We start from the raw sequence: 20,211 nt of genomic DNA, 5'->3' as shown, positions 1-20,211 counted from the left end.
TTTTGGCCACCTGACCTTAATCGCACAAGATAAAGTTCTTTTGTAATCATTCTCTGGACTTCCATGATTAGATGTGTAGAATTCTACCTGTGGTTCTGAGAAGGAAATAACTACTGCAGAGACTAAAGAGTGAGTCCTTGTGTGATTGGTATAACCTCCAGTGATGGCTAAGTGCACATATCACTCAGAAAAGGTAACTCACTGGTAAATTAAACCCAAACATTTATTGAGATTGTGCTGTGAGAGAGCAGAAGAAAGCTTTGGTGCCGAAATCCTTTTCAGTGAGCATCTCATTAGGTGAGCCCTCGGACACATCCACTGCCTTAGCAGCCAAGAACATAGAGTTAAGAGAGTTTTAAGACCAACACAGCCCTGGCCTCATTTGTCTTTATGTAGTTTGGAGACAGTAAAAGAGCAAAATCTGAAAATCTGGCATTTAAAAGGTAGGAGGGAATTTTTTTCTTTTGCTGTTTTTTTTTTCTTGAGGTACCTGTTAATAATGTGATTTTATATCAGTAGCTTCTAAGACACAGATTACATTGCTGGTAATTTCAGTGACAGAAAGAGAGATTGTCAAAATATAGGTCTCAGATTGATTCTTTGAACTAAAATGTGAAGCTTATTTTCAAGAGACTATCAAGGACAAGATTAAGTAACTATATATAACCTAAAATGGACTTTAATGTTGAACTTGGCAAAAAACTGTTTGCTCGATAACTCCTTGGTGCCCAGATATGGCCAGGATCCTGATTTATATTATAGTCTGTATTAAATAAGTCTAGCCTCTTAGTAGTTTAGCTTTCTGCATTATTTTGGTATTTAATTTCAGCCTAGGAAGTGAACAAGTTTTAAATAAGAAAAGCAGTGCTGGGAATTGGATTTATAATGTGAGTAGCAGAGCGCATATTCTCCCTTGGTTTCCTTACAGGGTGCGGTACATCTTGAATGTCACTCGAGAGATAGATAACTTCTTCCCAGGAGTTTTTGAGTATCATAACATCCGGGTATATGATGAAGAGGCAACGGATCTCCTGGCTTACTGGAATGACACTTACAAATTCATCTCTAAAGCAAAGTGAGTAATGATCCCACACACATATTCTGATCCCTGTTCCTCATGCACCACTCATGGCTGCAGCCTCAGGGCTATATACGTGACCTGCTGTCGGTCCTTTGGAAAAAGAAAATAAAGAGAAAAGGAACTGGGACTTTTAAATCCAAGGGAAAAGAATACCATTGGCTTAATACTTTTCCTTCAAGTAAATAAAACCCCTGCAAAAAGTTGACCACATGCTGGCTGTTTCCACTGGGCACAAAATTAGAGGACATAGACTTAAACTGCAGCAAGATGAATAGAAATGAGAGAAGAAAGAAATTCCTAAGTAAGAAATTCCAATAGAAAGGTTTGAAAGTTATGTAATCAGAATCATTCCAGATTGCCTTCTTATGTCTTAGATAGTCCTATTATGTCCTCCTCTCTGAAGACAAGGAAAGAGACCAGTGAGCTTTGGAAATCTTTTCTCATTCTTTTATTTTATTTTTATGATACTTTAAGTGGTTAAATTTTTCTCTGGCCTTTCTATTAATGTCTTCCTAAAATTAATTAACCCTTTTGGTGTTAACCACTTAGTATAATTTAGTATGGAGTAGTAATTAGTATTAGTATGTCAGCACTGCATTTTTTAAAATCCCTGAGGATTTCCTTGATGATTCTATTTTTTCCTTCACTGGAAAGAACCATAAATGAGCATCTTTGCCATATTCCTCTTTCAGGTAGGACCACATTCAAACCATCCCTGGCAGTTAAGAAGTGTTTCAAGAATGATTCCACTCCTCTCTTAAGAGGTGGTCCCCATGGTCAGAAAATTCTCCATTGCAGTTACCTTGAATCCCTCATACTTTAGTCTGAGCCCCATTTTTTCGGTCTCTAGCAAGTACTTGAAAGAGCAGTTTACGTTCTTGAATCTCATCATTAAATTACTCCCAAGAATAATACCACTCATGATATGCTTACTGTGTGCCAGGCACTTTACATGCATTCTCTCAGGTAATCTTTTCCAAACCTGGACAGGCAGATACTACTTGTACACATATGGACACAATGTACAGATGAGGTTCAGAGAAGTTAAGTAACAAACAGTAACTTTAGGATCTGAACCAGATCATGTCTCACTTCAGACTATGCATGAATAGTCTAGTTCCATGAGAAAAGGCATAGAAAAGGCTAGGCAAGTTGTTAGGGTCCCAGGCCTTTAGGCCAGATGAATCCCCAGCCCCAGTTTAAGGAACGGCTAATTTCAGCACAGCCATGGTTAAGATGCAACAAGTGAGGTACCCAGGGCACAGCCTTTAAGGAGACACTCTTAGGTTCTGATCGCTACATGCACAAGCCCAAGAGTGAGTGCCTGTTTAGGTGTTGTGCCCTGGACTCCTTAGGTGTGTCATCCTAATCAGGGCTCTGAATTCCATACCCTTCCTACAGGTGGGTTTAGGATTACTAATGTGATTCCAGGCTTAATCTGGACAATCCAGAGTCTAGGGGGAGGCCGAACCTGAAAGTCAGTGAAAACTGACTTCAGATCCTTCATTACATGAGTTAGAAATCTTTCACTGAAAAGCCCAGTTCAAAATATGTTGAAGAGATGTTTTCGTGGTAATGGATTTCATAATTTTATTTTCTCTTTGGGTTCTCCAAGTTTGAACACCTTCCATGTTTACAGGTATAGACTTAAAATTTGATGGATTAAAATGTTCTAAGAAATGATGAATATGCAACTATGTGATGATATTGAGAATTGCTGATTGTATATGTAGAATGGAATGATATGTTAATATTTTTGTTTGTTAATTTTTGTTAATAAAAAGATTTTGATGCATTAGAGGTCTCAAAGCATGATGGGGAAATAAAGTGCACATATCTCAACTACCATATGAGCCACTATACATTGGCTTCCTAACTAGTCTAAATGAAAGCCCCAGTGATGTCAGAAGCAAACAAAAAATATATTTCTTAGTCATTTGGGATGATCTAAGCACACGGAGGCATATGTGCACACCAACCTTGGGATACCAAAATTTTGTACCTATCTGACAGGTATTTTCCCTTCATCTACTCCAGACTGTCCTCTGCGTTCCTGTAGCTTAACTAGCTCACTCATTCTGGCACTTAACTTCATACCTCCTTGCATTGGTACTTAACTCTTTCATGTGTCTATATCCCCAGCAGAAGGATTATAAATTTCTGGAAAGAAGTTTGTCTACCATGATACAGTGAGTGAATGAATGAATAGAAGATTCCCCCTGTTATGCTGATATGCATATTTTTTGACTCACGGGACTAGTTATTTTGGGAAAGATTCCAGAGCACATGTAAACTAATAATAAGAGTAACAGTTCTTGTTTCCAGGTTTTAAAATGTTGTTCCTTCTTAAGCAGCTGGCAGCTTAAACTAATCAGCACGTCCATAAGTTTGCTTATATGTGCAGCAAACAGAAGGCTCACTGTGTGCCAGACACTGTGTTATTAGCAGAGTTAGCATAACTAAATCATGTTTCTATCCAACATAATAAGCTCTGACATGTTCAGACTGAGGGATTTTATTTTAGCTATTAGGGGGTAACTTTGTTTTCTTTTTATTCAACCCCATGTTAAAAATGAAACAAAAACAGGCAGTTCTTATTCCTTGTGCTCGGATCATTGAGAAAGCCACATGGTGATTACATGTTCACATCCAGCTCTACTGGTTGTGTAGCCAGCCCCTCAATAGGGACACAGTTGTAGCATTAAAAGTAATATCCAGAACTAGATAGGAGTACAGGGAATGGTTCATTTCAGTTCATTTGTATTTTCCTCCAGGGGACAGAACCTTTACTTGAACTTGAACTGGAAACAACCCAGCACATTTGAATAAATTAGAGAATCATGGCCACACCTTCAACTCAAGAGAGTGCCAGCCATGAAATATGCCTTTGGGGCTATGAGAGGATTAGCTTTCACCACACACAAAATGAAGTCTGGTCTCTAAATTGAAAATGTTCCCTGAACCCTTTGATCAACTGTCATTGCCCTTACCATGTTATAAATGGTAAATGGTTTGTTTCTCCCACTGGTTTCTACCCTTTTCGGCATAAATTTATGTGTTATTTATCTTTGCATCCCAGCACCTTGCATATTGTCTTAGATGTGGTAAATGTTTGCTGAATGAATTAAAGAGCCTTAATATATTGTTTAAGAGTATACCAGAGAGACTTCCAGGAAGATGGCAGAGCAGAATGTAATTAGTTCATTCCTACTCTGTGGAACAAGATAGGGACAGGGAGAAAATGACTGAGAATGCAGTCCCAGGGTGTGAATAATCAAACAGAGTCTCTACAGGGTTTTGAGGAGGAGAGAGGCAGGGGGCAGATCAGGATGGGGAGAGCGGAGTGGGTTGGTTGATTGTGATCCACCAGGAGGTGGGCTGCAGCATGAGGGGAGATGGTATTGGAGGGAACTGATTGTTCCTCCACTGCTATCCTACTCCAGCTGCTGGCTGTGGAGACCTCCCCATGCAAGGCTGTAATTCACAACTCCCACAGGGAGTCTAGAGGAGGACCCAGTCGTCCACTGCTGGGGCCCAGGCCTCCAGACATGGAAGCAGTTGCTCAGCCAGGTCCCAGGAATAGCTGGCCTACAGGGGCAGTATCATACACTGTGGGTTCGTTGGCTGATAGCCCAGGTGTAGTTTGGCTCCCCAGTCCTAAGGGCTGAGACCAGCTGTCCAGCTGCCATGAGCCAGAGCAATCCCCACCCCACCCCTACCATGCATGCCATCTTTGAACTGCTGCAGACCAGGAGAGGCTGGCCTGAGGGAGAAGGAGCCTCAGGCATGCTGCTTGCTGGCAAGAAGCGGTAAGTGCAGGCCAGCTGCCACAGTCAGGGAGTGGGGGGACCTGAGGGGTAGAGAGACCTTGGGATCGCCACCTGCTGGGAAAAAGGGTAAGTGCAGGCAGGCTAACGCCGTATCTGCCTAAGTTTTTGTTTGTTTTCCTAACATTCTTTATTCTTTTTTTTTCTTTTTCCCCATTTTAAAAATACATTTTTCTATATTTTTATTAATAGTATAATTGTTTTTCATTTTGCTATATTAGTATAGTATAATGAAATGTATATTGATATATTTCATTTTTATATATTTCATATTTTTATTTCTTATTTTATATATTTTCCATTATTCTATTTTATTTCTTTTCTTTTTTTTTTTTCTTAAATTTTCTCTCCCTTTGGTGGGCACTTGTCTGAGTTCATTCCCAATATATCTTGGGGTATCACCTTCTGACTCTGGGGCCTACTACTGTTGAGGTGTGTTTTGTTATTATTCTTGTTGTTTCTTCATATTTTTATTATATTCTTCTTTTATTTTATTAAAATTATTATTATTTTTTTCTTTTTGGGGGTTCTGTGGGCAGGGTGTTGAGCCTGGGTCTCCTGCATGGTGTGTGACCATTCTACCACTGAAGTGCCTGTGCATCCCACCCTAGGTTCTTATGGACCATCAAATTGACTTGTATTTCCCTACATGAGATCTGGACCTTGATTTGATGCAGAATAACTAATAAACCACGTACAAAAGGAAACCTTCAATACAAAGCCAAATAAATGCAAAATTTTAGATGAGTGAAGGAAACCAGCTTGCAAAATAACCATATTAAGATAATCAAATGTCCTGAACACAACTGAAAATCACAAAGCACGTTGAAGATTCACGCAGAAATGGCCCAGCCAAACAACCAAGTCAGAATCCAGAGGGGACACAGAAATATGGAACAACTACTCCAGAACATTTATAAAGAAATAAAGGATATCAGGAAGACACTGGAAGAGCATAAAGAGGAATTTGAAAGATTAAATAGGAAAAAATGGCATATCTCACAAAACTGAAAGATACAGCAGGCCAAATTAGAAACATGCTAGAGACACACAATAGCAGATTTGAAGAAGCAGAAGGAAGAGTAAGTAAGCTAGAAGATAGAGCAATTGAACTAGAGTACACAAAAGAACAAATGACAATAAAGATGGGAAAAATGAAACTGGATCTTAGGGAAATGATAGACAACAAATGGCACACAAATATAAGAATCATTGGTGTCCCAGAAGGAGAAGAGAAGAGTAAAGGAAAGTTAGTTGAAGATATAATTGGGGAGAACGTCCCAACACTTATAAAAGACATAAATATGCAAATTGAAGAGGCCCAGAACTCCAAATAGAGTAAATCCAAATAGACCTACTCCAAGACACAAACTAATCAAACTGAAAAATGTTGAAGAGAAACAGAAAGTTCTAAAAGCAGCATGAGAAAATCAGTCTACTTACCTACAAGAGAAAACATATAAGCCTGACTTCAGACTATTCAACACGCGCAATGGAAGCAAGAAGGGAGTGATGTGATATATTTAAGATCCTAGATGAGAAAGGTTTTCAGCCAACAATTCTTTATCCAGCTAAGTTATCCTTCAAAATTGAGGGAGAGATTACAATCTTCAAAGACAAACAAGGATTCAGAGAACTAGTTAACAAGAGGCCTGGCCTACAAGAAGTACTAAAGGGAGTCCTATCAGGTGAAAAAAACGGACAGGACAGGGAGATCTTGAGAAAAGCACAGAATTGAAGAATATAAGTAATGGTAATTTAAAGGATAAAAAGAGAGAGAAGGGAAAGAATATATAGTTCTGACAAATAAAAACTGAAGGATAAAATGGAAGAATCAAGAACTGCTTTTACAGTAATTACTTTGAATGTTAGACTAAACTCACCAGTTAAAAAATACAGACTGGCAGAATGGATTAAAAAACATAATCCATCTAGATATAAGCTGTTTACAAGAGACATATTTTAGATTCAAGGACACAGTGAGATTGAAAGTGAGAGGATGGAGAAAGATCTGTGCAAGTTGTAAACAAAAAAAAGGCAGGAGTAGCTATACTAATATCAGACAAAATAGCCTTTAAATGTAAAGTCATTATAAGAGATAAAGAAGGACACTACATATTAATAAAAGGGACAGTTCACCAAGAAGAAATAATAGTCATAAATGTGTATGCTCCTAATCAAGGGACTCCCAAGTACATGAAGCAAATATTGCCAAAACTGTAAGGAGCTATAGATATTTCAACAGTAGTAATGGAGAGACTTCAGTATACCACTCTCCACTATAAATAGAACAACCAGATAAGGATTGACAAGAAAACAGAGAATGTAAACATGGGGATAAATGAATTAGACCTAATAGATACATATAGATCATTACACCCCTAAACACCAGGATATGCATCCGTTTCTAGTACACATGGAACATTCTCCAGGATGCATTACATACTGGGGCACAAACTGAATCTTTATAAATTTAATAAGATTGAAATTATACAAAGTACTTTCTCTGATCACAATGGAATAAAGCTAGAATTTAATAATCACCAAAGAACCAGAGCTTTCACAAATATATGGAGATTAAACAACATATTCTTTAATAATCAGTAGGTCAAAGAAGAAATTGCTAGAGAAATTGGTAAACATCTGGAGACTCATGATAATGAGAATACGACATATCAAAATTTATGAGAGGCAGCAAAGGCAGTGCTGAGAGGGAAATTTATTATACTAAATGCTTAATTAAAAAATAAAACTTGAGGATTTAACTGCTCACCTAGAGAATTTAGAGAAAGAACTTCAAACTAACCCAAAAGCAAAAAGAAATAATAATGATTAAAGCAGAAATAAACAAACTGGAGAACAATAGAATAATAGAATGAATCAATATAACCAAAAGTTGATTGAGAAAATCAATAAAATTGATGGACCCGAAGCTAGAGTAATAAAGAAGAAAAGAGAGAGGACACAAATAAAGTCAGAAATGAGAAATCTTTAAAGTCGCCAGAATATTATGAACAACTATATGCCTACAAACAAGACAACTTAGATAAAATGGACAAATTCCTAGAAATACATGAATTACCTATACTGACTCAAGAAGAAACAGAAGATATCAGCAAACCAGTTACAAGTAAAGAAATCCAGTCAGTCATCAAAAATTTTCCCAGAAAAAAAAGCCCAGGACCAGACAGCTTCACAGTTGAATTTTATCAAACATTCCAAAAAGAACTAACATCAATCCTGCTCAAACTCTTCCCAAAGCTTGAGGAAAAAGGCATGCTACTTAACTCATTTTATGAAGCTGACATCATCACTTTAGTAACAAAATCAGATAAAGACGCTACAAGAAAGAAAAACTACAGACCAATCTCCCTAATGAACATAGATGCAAAAATTCTTAACAGAATAATAGCAAATTGAATCCAATGACACATTAGAAGAATTATGTATCATGACCAAGTTGGATTTGTACCAGGAATGCAAGAGTCTTTGAACATAAGAAAATCAGTCAGTGTAATACAGCACATTAACAAAGCGACAGGGAAAACTCACGTGAGTGTATCAGCTGGTGCTGAAAAAGCCTTCGACAGAACCCAGTATCCTATCCTGATAAAAACACTTCAAAAATTAGGAATCAAAGGAAACTTTCTCAATATCATAAAGGGCATATATGAAAAACCCATAACCAGCATCATACTTAATGGTGACAGGCTGAAAGCATTCCCCCTAAGAGCAGGAATGACACAAGGATGCCTGTTGTCACCACTATTATTCAGCATTGTACTAGAAGTCCTAGCTGGAGTGATAAACAGGAGAAACAAATAAAAGGTATCCAGTTAGAAAAGGAAGAAGTAAAACTTTCATTATTTGCAGATTACAGGATCCTATACTTAGAAAATCCTGAGAAATCTATGGCAAAGCTACTTGAGCTAATAAATTCAGCAAAGTGGCAGGATACAAAATTAAGGTGCAAAAATCAGTTATGTTTCTATACACAAACAATGACCTCTCTGAGGAGATAGTTAAGGAAAAAAGCCATTCAAAATAGTGAACAGAAGAATCAGGTAGCTAGGAATAAGCCTAACCAGGGATGTCAAGGACTTATACACAGAAATTACAAAGAAATTGCTAAAGGAAATACAAAATGACCTAAATAGATGGAAGGACATTCCGTGCTCATGGGTAGGAAGATTGAATGTCATTAAGGTGTCAGTTCTACTCAAAGTGATCTATAGATTCAATGCAATACCAATAAAAATCCCAAAAACCTACTTTGAAGATTTGGAAAAGCTGGTTATCAAATTTATATGGAGGGGAAAGAGAGCTGAACAGCTAAAGATATCCTAAAAAAGAAGAACAAAGTGGGAGGACTATCACTTCCTGACTTTAAAACTTACTATAAAGCCACAGTCGTCAAAACAGCAGGGTACTGGTACAAAGATAGAAGTATTGACCAATGGAATAGAAATGAAAGTGCAGAATTAGACCACCCAATTTATGGACATTTGGTCTTTGATAAGGCCCCCAAATCCAATTAACTGTGTCAGAATAGTCTTTTCAATAAATGGGCATGGGAGAATTGGATATCAATAGCTAAAAAAATGAAGAAGGAACCCTACTTTACACCCTATACAAAAATTAATTCAAGATGGATTAAAGATCTAAATGTAAGCCAGTACCATAAAACTTCTAGAAGAAAATGCAGGGAAATATCTTCAAGATCTAGTAATAGGAGATAGCTTCTTAAACTTTACACCTAAAGCACAAGCAATGAAAGAAAATTAGACAAATGGGAGCTCCTTAAGATCAAGAGCTTCTGTAACTCAAAGAACTTTGTTAAAAAGTGAAAGGCAGCCAATTCAATGAAAGAAAATATTTGAAAACCACATACTGGATAAAGGCTGGATATCCTGTGTACATAAAGAAATTACACAGCTCAACAACAAAAGAACAAACAACCCAATTATAAAATGGGCATGAGATTATAGACACTTTCTTGAAGAGCAAATACACATGGCTAAAAAAGCACATGAAGAGATGCTCATTCTCATTAGCTATAAGGAAATGCAAATTAAGACGACAATGACATATCATCTCTCACATGTAAGAATGGCTGCTATTAACCAGACAGCTACAAATGTTGGAGAGGATGTGGAGAAGTAGGTACACTTATTGACCGTTGGTGGAAATGTATAATGGTGCAGTCACTGTGGAAGAGTGTTTGGCAATTTCTGAAAAAACTGAATATTGAATTGCCATTTTACCTGGCAAGACCAGTACTCGGTATATATCCAGAAGAGCTGAGGGCATTAACATGAACAAACATTTGCACACCAATGTTCATAGCCAGACTGTTAAAAAATGGCCAAGAGCGCGGGCCATGGTGACTCAACAGGCAGAGTTCTCGCCTGCCATGCCAGAGACCCGGGTTGGATTCCCAGTGCCTGCCCATGCAAAAAAAAAAAAAAAAATGGCCAAGAGATGGAAACAACCCAAGTGCCCATCAACAGACGAGTAGATAAACAAAATGTGATATATATATATATATATATATATTTGGTGGAATATTATGCAGCCATATGACAAAATGATGTCCTGAAACATATGACAATGTGAATGAACCTTGAGGACATAATGCTGAGTGAAGTCAGTCAGTCACAAAATGACAGATACTATATAATTTCACTGTTATGGTAAAGGTAATCTCAGAGGTTATACTGTAAAATATAACGGACCTAAAGGTACACAAAAGTTAGAGACAGAGAAAAGGACTACCCAAAGAGGTTGAATCTAAATGCAAGGGAACAGATAAAAGTGATGATAACTAATTAGCAAGTTTATAAGTAATATTGTCATATTGAAGGTGAATATTGAAAGGGCTGTATAGTGCCATATATCCCAATGATTAAATTTACAATTAAAAGTTAAGTTCTCACGTGAACTATTTCAATAGTTTAATAATGGACAAAGAATCAGTAGTAGAGGGATATTAAGGGGAAAACTAAAAAATGCATGCTATGGCCAGTAGTTAACAGGAAGACATCAACAGTACCATAGCACTACCAGGGGCAACTAACTGGGGGGTGGGGGTAAGTGATAAAAGGTAGTTTTGATTCAATAGTTGGTGATGTTATGTTTTCCAGTTCTTTGTCATTATGAGCCAGTGAAAATTACCTGAAATTGAGAGTGCTGATTGTACGGCCAAACAAAGATACCGTAAGACATGGTTTGTTTATTTTGAACATTATCCATGATGCCCAATAGATAGAGGGAGCCGAAGGATACAGTGACTGAGAAGTACAATGGTAAATGGTGATAAATTTATATGATGAAATTTGGTGAGGCTACAAAAAAAGAGGGACATTGAGGGGCACAGGATGAACTGAATAAACCTTGAGGACAGTGGGCTGTGCAAAATAAGCCAGAAACTAAAATAACAAGTATGCTAAGGTCTCTCTCTGAAGAGAACGGGAACAAGGCCTTGTAATTCTCTATACCTTAATATAATACCAGGATACATCTCAGACTGTGGTGGGCTGATAATTAAAAAGTATTGGTAGAGTCCCTTGAGGATCTGAAGGGAAAATATCTTTATAGAAAAAACTATTTAACTCTCCCACTTGAGAAACCCAGGTACCCTCTCAACCACTGGGGACTCCCAAGAAAATAGGCCAAGCCTTAGATTTGGGGACTTGCTCTTACGAAACTTGTTTCTGTAGGGGAGAAGCTAAGACTACCCATAACAAGGCCTGAGAGTTACTTCAAGGAGGCCTCTTTGTTGCTCAGTTGTGGTCTCTCTCTAAGGCAGCTCTATGAGGAAAATCGTTGACTTCCCCACTACATGGTGCAGCCATTCAGGGGTGAAAAATAGCCCTAACAGTATGCATGACTCATGGGGGTGAGTCTGACCCTGGCACAGTTGGATCCACTATGCCTTTCTGACCAGAAGGGAGAAGAGAAGTGTAATAAAATAAGATATCAGAGGCCAAAAGAGATAAACGGAGTCAGGAAGCTATTCTGGAGGCTGCTTTTACGCAAACTTCAGTTAGACAATGTGAATTGCCAGGGTTTGCTAAACCCCAGTCAACATCACTCCTGTTAATGGGAAATTATGGTGTATACATAGATGGGCTACTAAGTGGCTGCAAGAAGGAATGAAGTTGTGAGGCGTGCAACTAGGTGAATGAACCTTGAGGACAGTGTGTTGAATGGAATGTCAGACACAAAAAAATATTATGCATCACTCATATGGACTAACTATAATATACAAACTTGGAGAATTGAAGTCGAAAGCATGGGTTATCAGGTTGGGGCCTATTGTAAAGGGTCCTAGATTGTGAGCTCTAAACAGCAGTCAAGATATATTAAGGAGTTGTAACTGTTATTTCTAAGTTCTGAGATACTGAGCTATTTGTGTATAACCTGGTCGTTCCCTGAAACTTTGGGTATTTCTGTGACACCTGAGACTCAATTTGAGCACTGGAGCTATGACAGTCAACATTACCCCATACAACTATTTAAAAAGCTGAAAAAGTGGTCAGACTTCAACAAGAGGTATAAATGTAGCTGATCTGGATAGGACTAAGGTAAATCAGAATACAGGGTAAAGGATGACATGGGCCATATTTTAAAACTTCAGCTTCTGCATGAGACCAACAGGAGAGATGTTTATTTGGTGCAAAATTTGTACTTTTCTTAGTGCATTATCTAATTTAACTTGTATGGTTAGTTTACTTGAACACCATAATTATATGAAATCTTGAATAGAATGTGAGATCTTGTTGGATTGTACAGGTTTGTGTGATACCCCGATATATCCCAGAGTAATTTGGCAGAGAATATATAAGTATTTGCAAAGTGCCCTTGGAAGACTAAAGAGAAAGGAGGAAATATTCAACTTCCCCATCTGGGGAGTTCCTGATATTCTCACAAGCAGTGGAGACAACCCATTCAATAGACTGAGCCCTCAATCTTGGGGTTCACCCCTGTGAAAGGAGGGGCTAAGCCTACTGATAATTATGCCTAAGAGTCACCCCTAGAGAACCTCTTTTGTTGCTCAGATCAGGCCTCTCTCTCTAAGTCAACTTGGCAGGTGAACTCACTGCCCTCCCCCCACTATGTGGGACAAGACTCCCAGAGGTGTGACTTTCCCTGGCAGTGTGGGACAGAACTCCCGGGATGAGCCTGGACCCGGCATCATGGGATTGATTGAGAAAGCCTTCTTGACCAAAAGGGAGACGAGAGAAATGAGACAAAGTTTCAGTGGCTGAGAAATTTCAGATAGAGTTGAGAGTTTATCCTTGAGGTTATTCTTATGCATATTATATACATATCCCTTTTTAGTTTATGCTATATTGGAGTGGCTAGAGGGAAGTACCTGAAACTGTTCAACTGTGTTCTAGTAGCCTTGATTCTTCAAGATGATTGTATAACTATATAGCTTTCACAGTGTGACCATGTGGTTGTGAAACCTTGTATCTGGTGCTGTTTATCCAGGGTATGGACAAATGAGTAAAAAAATAAGGATAAAAAAATAAATAAATAAAGAGGGGGCAAAAAATTGGGTAAACTGCAATACTAGAGATCAATGAGAGGAAGGGATAAGGGGTATGGAATGTATGGCTTTTTTTTTTCTTTTTGTGGAGTGATGCAAATGTTCTAAAAATGACCATAGTGATAAATACACAACTGTGTAATGATATTGTGAGCCATTGATTGTATACTATGGATGGACTGTATGTGTGAAGATTTCTCAGTAAAAATATTTTTTTTAAAAATCACTCCTGTTGACTCATAAGGATACCTGGGGGCTCATACTGATACTCTATAAAGGTTTCATGCCTAGGTTTGCCTTCCTGGAACATACAATTCTTAGGGTTCCTAGGTCAGCTAAATCCTGAAACTCAGAGGGACCAGCCTGTCCAGAATTATCAAAATTACAACCCCCTATCCTTTAGTGTGAACACCCCTTCTCAACATAAAAAGCTACAACAAGCATTGCCCCAAAATCCCTATCGATTGGAAGAAAGATCAAAGGAGGGGGAAGTACAACAAAAAGTGGGATTTAATAAACAAGTATGGCTTTTGAATCACTATATCAATGTTCCCTCTCGCCTCCAGTGTTGTGGAGCAGCTAGAAGGAAAAATCTGAGGTGATGGAATGGAGCCCTGACAAACTCTGGGCTCTGTTCTGTAACTATCTGTTGAAGTGTGCTTTGATAATCACTGCTTTTTCCTTTCTTTCCTATGTATATTTGTTATACAATTAAAAAAAAAATTTTTTTTTTAATTACACCAGAACTGACTGACCTCCCTCTACATTTGATTGTAGTTGTATTTGTATGACTGTACCAAGAGGGGGGGTGCATTGCATAGCAAGAAAATGGAAGGGCAGGACAGGAGATTTGGGACAATTTAGAACTCAACTTCTATAACATATTTACTATTGTGTTTTCCCCTATTCTTTGCTACGATCCCCCAAAACAGGAAACATGGATCTAAATGCCTTGTGCACTGCAAAATGGGGGTGAGTCGCTCAGCCTCCACTGTGATTGCCTATGCAATGAAGGAATATGGCTGGAATCTGGACCGAGCCTATGACTACGTGAAGGAAAGACGAACAGTGACCAAGCCCAACCCCAGCTTCATGAGACAACTGGAAGAGTACCAGGGTATCTTGCTGGCAAGGTGAGTCCTTAGTGATTTTCTTGGAGTTTCCCTCCCCCTTTAAGGCTCCTTAGACAACATGAAATGTTGTCCTCAGCTCCTAGTTCTCAGCCTAATTTGGACCTGGTGCTTTTTGGAAATTGAGGTCTTCTCTATCAATCCACTTTTTAAAAAATCAGTTAGATTAGTTTGGAAGATTCAGCATACAGTCTTCCAGGTAGATATAATTAAATAACAGAAGTGCTATTCTCTTGTTTTCAGTTCTAACTAAGTATAGATTTTATTGAACATTTCTCAAAATTTTTAAGGCCAGATGCAGCTACCTTATCAGAATTGCAACTGAGTGCTCCCAATATAATGTTAGACTTAGCTAAAATTCTTAGAAAGTTTTCGGGCCATTCTTTAAAAAGAAAATCAAATTTTTAAAAAAGTACTTTCTGCTGTTTTGGTCAATTTTTTTTTCCTTTACTGCTGAGCTTCACCAGACCCTTTCCAAGTATTTTTGGTTGTATGAGAAGTCAGAATCGGATGTATATAACCCATTTGATGTATGAAGGTGCTTCCCCAGAAATAGCTTTTTGTTGCTTCCTTTTTAAAAGTGTTTTTTTATCCTACTTTTTATATAACCTTTGTAAAAATATAGAAAATTATAGAGGGAAACAATTACTTATAAGCTCAAACGGCAGTTGACATTTCTTCCCTGTTGCTCTAGGTGTTAGTTTATGACGTAATTCTTATTATAGGATACTTCTTCACAAAAACTCTTCTGCAGCCTACCTCACCAATACTGGCTCTTGAGTATCTTTTATCAATGAGATTCAGCTATGCTCGACAATAATTTGTTAATTGGTTATAAAATGAGTAATTTCACTGTTCTAGTTTGCTAGCTGCCGGAATGCAATATATAGAAACGGAATGGCTTTTAAAATGGGGAATTTAATAAATTGCTAGTTTACAGTTCTAAGGCTGAAACTGTCCCAATTAAAACAAGTCTATAGAAACGTCCAATCAAGGCATCCAGGGAAAGATACCTTGGTTTAAGAAGGCCCATGAAGTTCAGGATTTCTCTCTCAAGTGAGAAGGCACATGGTGAGCACAGTCAGGGCTATTCTCTCAGCTGGAAGGGCACATGGCGAACACAGTGTCATCTGCTAGCTTTCTCTACTGGCTTCTAGTTTCATGAAGCTCCCTGGGAGGCATTTTCCTTCTTTATTTCCAAAGGTCATTTGCTTGTGGACTCTGCTTCTTGGTGCTGCAGCATTCTCTGCTCTCTCTGAATCTCTTTCATTCTCCAAAATGTTTCCTCTTTTATAGGACTCCAGAAACTTATCCACCATCATTTGGGTGGGTGGAGACATGTCATCACCTAATCCAGTTTAACAACTGGATTAAATTCTTGATTAAATCACATCTCCAGGGAGATGATCTGATTACAGTTTCAAACATATACAGTATTGAATAGGGATTATTCTGCCTTTATGAAATGGGATTTTGATTAAAACATGGCTTTTCTAGGGGACACACATCATTTCAAACCAGCACATTCACTATATTGATTTTTATCCCTTTGGTAGTGAAAGCCACCTTCAGCTGCTCTCAGGAGCAGAATTCACATACTAAACTAGATTTAAGAATCAGTTTCTTGTGGTGCCACATGCTGAAATTCTGTGGAGTGCTAGGTTTTGCTTTGTTTTTTCCATGTAGTCATGCTCTAGATGGTTTTATTAGGACAGAAGCACAGCTGCCTAGAAGCAGTTGGAGCTAGTGCCAGGTTTTGACTCCAGTGAGTCTCATGACTTGGTCTTGACTCTTGAATCTGGGCTGTGTTTCCATGGAACAAAATGCTAAATAGATTTCCAGCCTATCCAGGCAGAGGGACCACCCTCTCACCCCCAAAGTACTGTAAAAATGTGCTCACAGCATAGCACTGTGATTTCGACTGAAAAAAAAAAAAGCCCTCCCTTTTACTCAGAACTTGGCATGATTTCTTTTGAGCTGTTCTCTTAAGAGACTGGGAAGATACTCAAATCTCTTCTGCTTAAAAAGGATTTATAGGTCTTGGGGGCTAGATTTTTATGACATTTTTAGATTAAATCAGAAGGCAGGACACAGCAGTTCTTTTTTTCAGGAGAAAGAAGCATCTGAGGGTTTGATGAGACAAAAATATTGTATATTCCCAGACACATTCATGACAGATGTTAGGAAATGTCCTCACGTGACCCACTGGGAGGAAGGATACCACGTGTCCTGCCAATTTCAGTATTTGTTCTGGAATCCCAGGCTACTTCAAGCTGTTGGGTTGGGTTTTTGTTTTTGTTTTTAAAGTGTATGTGGTTTTTCTTGGATGTTAAGGGAATTTCAGAAAAAATCTTAGCTGAGGATGAGAAGGAAAACTTAAATCCACAAATTACCCTTCCACTTCCATTTCTCTTTCCTTTTCTTTTCCATCCTGCCTTCCTGGGCTTGATTCATAGAGGAAGGGCAGGCCCCTGGGGAGTGAGAAAACTACAAAATTTGAGTCAGTAGGTCTGATTTCCATTTCCTGATTGACCCATTGTTGCAACCTTGAGTAAGTAACTTCTCGTTTCTGATCCTCACCTGACCCCATCTGTAAAATTAAAATCAAGAGACTTACCTCAAAAAATTATTGTAAATAAAAATGTGTATAAATATACATTATGTTCTGTTAAGGGTTATTCAGATGTAAGTGATTCTTATCTCCTTCATTCTAGGCTACCCAGAAAACATGCATAATCGGGTACCATTTATTTCCTCCTCCTTGACATCAAGCACTTCCTCCCACCACCCTCAGACATAGTAACTCCGTTAGGAACTGGAATGAGAAGTGTTCCTGGAATTCCCAGTATTACAAAATTTCCTGGCTTTTAAGAGCTAGAATTTAATGTTAAGGATATAATGTAGGCTGTTTTGGGCAATAAGTAATAGAATACCTCCATTAGTTGAGATTTCAACAAGACACATGGCACATTCATTTTACGATTGGAGGAGAGTTTAATAAAGGGACTATTTTATTTACAAAGATGTGGCATTGTAGTGGAATCACAAGGGTCTGATATCAGCAGAACCGTTATAACTCCTAATCCCAAAGAGGAGAGAAAGCAGTTCCTAGAACTCAGGAGAGTCCTATAGAGAAAGGTACCTTCAAAGGGGAGCTGTAACCTCAAGCAGTGGTTTAAGCCAGGCTGAGATGACCCCTCAGGGAAGGAGCTAGGGGAGTAATTACCTCACACTCCTCCCTCCAGTCTCCTGCTAGGTTTCCCCATTAGCCATACTCTGTGGACATACGAAAACAAGGAAGCCTGTTGATGTGGTCCATACAGATGTACCTCAAGGGCCAAAAGCAGGGCGGAGAAGGTGAAAAATGGATCTGGAAGGCAAACAGAGGATATCTGGCTCAGTAGTCAGCTACAAGTAATTTTAAAATGTGAAACATTTGATTATCTCCTATAAGAAGCAGCACAGAGGTAGACTTTAATAGCTCAGTGATATATAATCAGGGACTCTGGTGTTTTCTTTCTCAGGATTCTCCTTTACTTAATTAACAGATGGCTTGGTCCTTGAACTTGTCCCGTGATTGTCAGATATCTACCACATTTATACACACCTAATATGTCAATTCCATAGCATCTGGCTGAAGAAAAGAGGCACTTCAAGTAGGAGAAAGACCTTTCCCAGAAGCTCTCCAGTAGACTTCCCTTCGGCACCTCTTGGCCAGGATTGGGCCATACGCCTAAAACCAATCACTGGCCAGGGAAATAGAATTTCCAAGACTGGCAAAAACAAGTTCTTGTTCATCCTCTGAAGCTAAAGTGCCACATTCCTTGAACCCATGAGAGTGAACACCCAAACAAAATCAGGCCTGTGCCAGTAAGGAAAAGAAGAGAGGAGTGTTTGTTGAATATACAAGCATTAGGGTCTGTAATCTATGATGGGTTTTCAAGAAGCCTTGGCACTCTGAGGTTCCTTGCCAAGCCATCTGCCAGGTGAACTCAGCTCAAGAGACCCTTGTCCAGCTCCAGAGTGCTGTTCCAGGATCTGCCTGCTTAGAAGAGCAAAGAAAGAGAAGCCCCAGGCTCCTACAACTACCTAAAGTCCTATCAAGCCTTGCAGCTAAGGTGACCAAGAGAGGAAAGTCCTTAAAAAATCCCACTCTATCTTTTGGCAAAGAAATCTCTTTTCCTGTCCAGTTGCTCAGATTTTATATTTATTACCTTCTTCCAGAAGGGATGTGATGGTTTTCCATGTGGTAGTGATCGTAGCATTCCATAGGTGGTTATCCAGAGTGGCACTGGGTACTGCTACATAGTTAGGACAGGGAACAAGGGTGTCGGGATAAAACAGAAGAAACTACTCAGCAACTTTCTTTCTGAGGGTATTGGTTTAGTGCTTTGACTTTTTGATAGAAGAGAAGTTTACCAAAGTAATACCAGACTCTTGTGGTGACTTATGAATTGGTTATTGTTTCTGAATCGGAATGTGATGGTGTGGTCCAAACAATGACACCCCCTCTAAAAGATAAGGGCATTTTTGCATCTTTCAGGATGTCGTTAAGAGCCTACAGAAGGTTAATATTTAATATCCACTTTTAAACCTAAAAAAGGGTATTTCATAGCCATTGATGCTGTGTATATCTGATTTTATTTTTCTGTTTTTACAGCTGAGGGCTGGGAGTGAGGCAAGAGGAAAATGGAAGGGGATGTGTGTGTGCGTGTGTGTTCTGAAACTCTCCATTGAATGGCCAGCAACCCCATTTGTTATTCTGCACTCTATCATGCAAATATCAGGCAGATTTATGTTCCATTAGACAGGCTCAGGTTGCAGGCAGACCATTTGCAAGCTGGACCGTGTGGCTTTGGTATCAAGTTCCAGTATATAGGGGGCAAAGAAAAAAAACCGAGTGGTGGCCAGGGACATGCCACATATCCTCATAGATGTCATTTTTTTGTTCTTTGAACACTGCTGTCACCAGGGCTAGAGGAGGCAGGGTTGCCTTTTACCCAGCGTCACTGATAGGGATGTTGAGGTCCAGTTAACCTATACACAGTGGTCGGCCAGCATCAGGGAACCCAAGAGTAAGGGGACATGGATTCCTGATAGGGTGACAGACAAGCACAATCAAGGTTTACAGAATTTTCTTAATAGATATTCAGTGAAAGAGCCTTAAAGATTCTAGGACCATGCACAACACATAGAAAATGCTTGACTTTTTTTCCTCTTATTTGTTCCCCATTTCTACAGGCTGCTGAATACCCTAAGAAGTAGCCATAAATTGTACAATTTTTAACATAAACTATTTTAATAAAAAATAATTATATCATGCTCTAAAAAAATTTGTACTATTTTACACTTTTTCAAATCTCTTTAATGTCTGTCTTAATTAAGGCAACTAGATTCTCATATCTGCTTCTGCATCTAATCTGCTCTAATATTACATACCATGTACTCTCTGAAAACTCCAGTGCTCACTTGTGAGAGGATGAGAATTAAAGCAAATAATGTCATGTTATATTATGACGATCTTTTTTGCCCTTGCAGATCCCCTAAAAGTGTTTTGGGAACCCTCATGGATCCGTTGCCCCATTTTGAAAACTATACCGTAGTACTTTTCTCTGTTTT

The 20,211-nt window shown here is 38.6% G+C and overlaps 1 protein-coding gene across 13 annotated transcripts in view; it reads left to right on the top strand.

Annotated features, from left to right (window-relative positions):
* SSH2 (slingshot protein phosphatase 2) overlaps nt 1–20,211 on the top strand; it is a 412,119-nt gene that overhangs the window by 377,996 nt on the left and 13,912 nt on the right. For all 13 annotated transcript variants that reach the window (XM_077165399.1, XM_077165398.1, XM_077165409.1 and 10 more), the window contains 2 exons: nt 929–1,075; nt 14,395–14,595. In XM_077165399.1, the coding sequence (XP_077021514.1) occupies nt 929–1,075; nt 14,395–14,595 (348 nt within the window). The remainder of the gene's footprint in view (nt 1–928; nt 1,076–14,394; nt 14,596–20,211) is intronic.

The sequence above is a fragment of the Tamandua tetradactyla genome, chromosome 6 (assembly GCF_023851605.1).
Source record: "Tamandua tetradactyla isolate mTamTet1 chromosome 6, mTamTet1.pri, whole genome shotgun sequence".
Lineage (NCBI taxonomy): Eukaryota > Metazoa > Chordata > Mammalia > Pilosa > Myrmecophagidae > Tamandua > Tamandua tetradactyla.
This window is presented reverse-complemented; position numbering and strand designations above follow the sequence as displayed.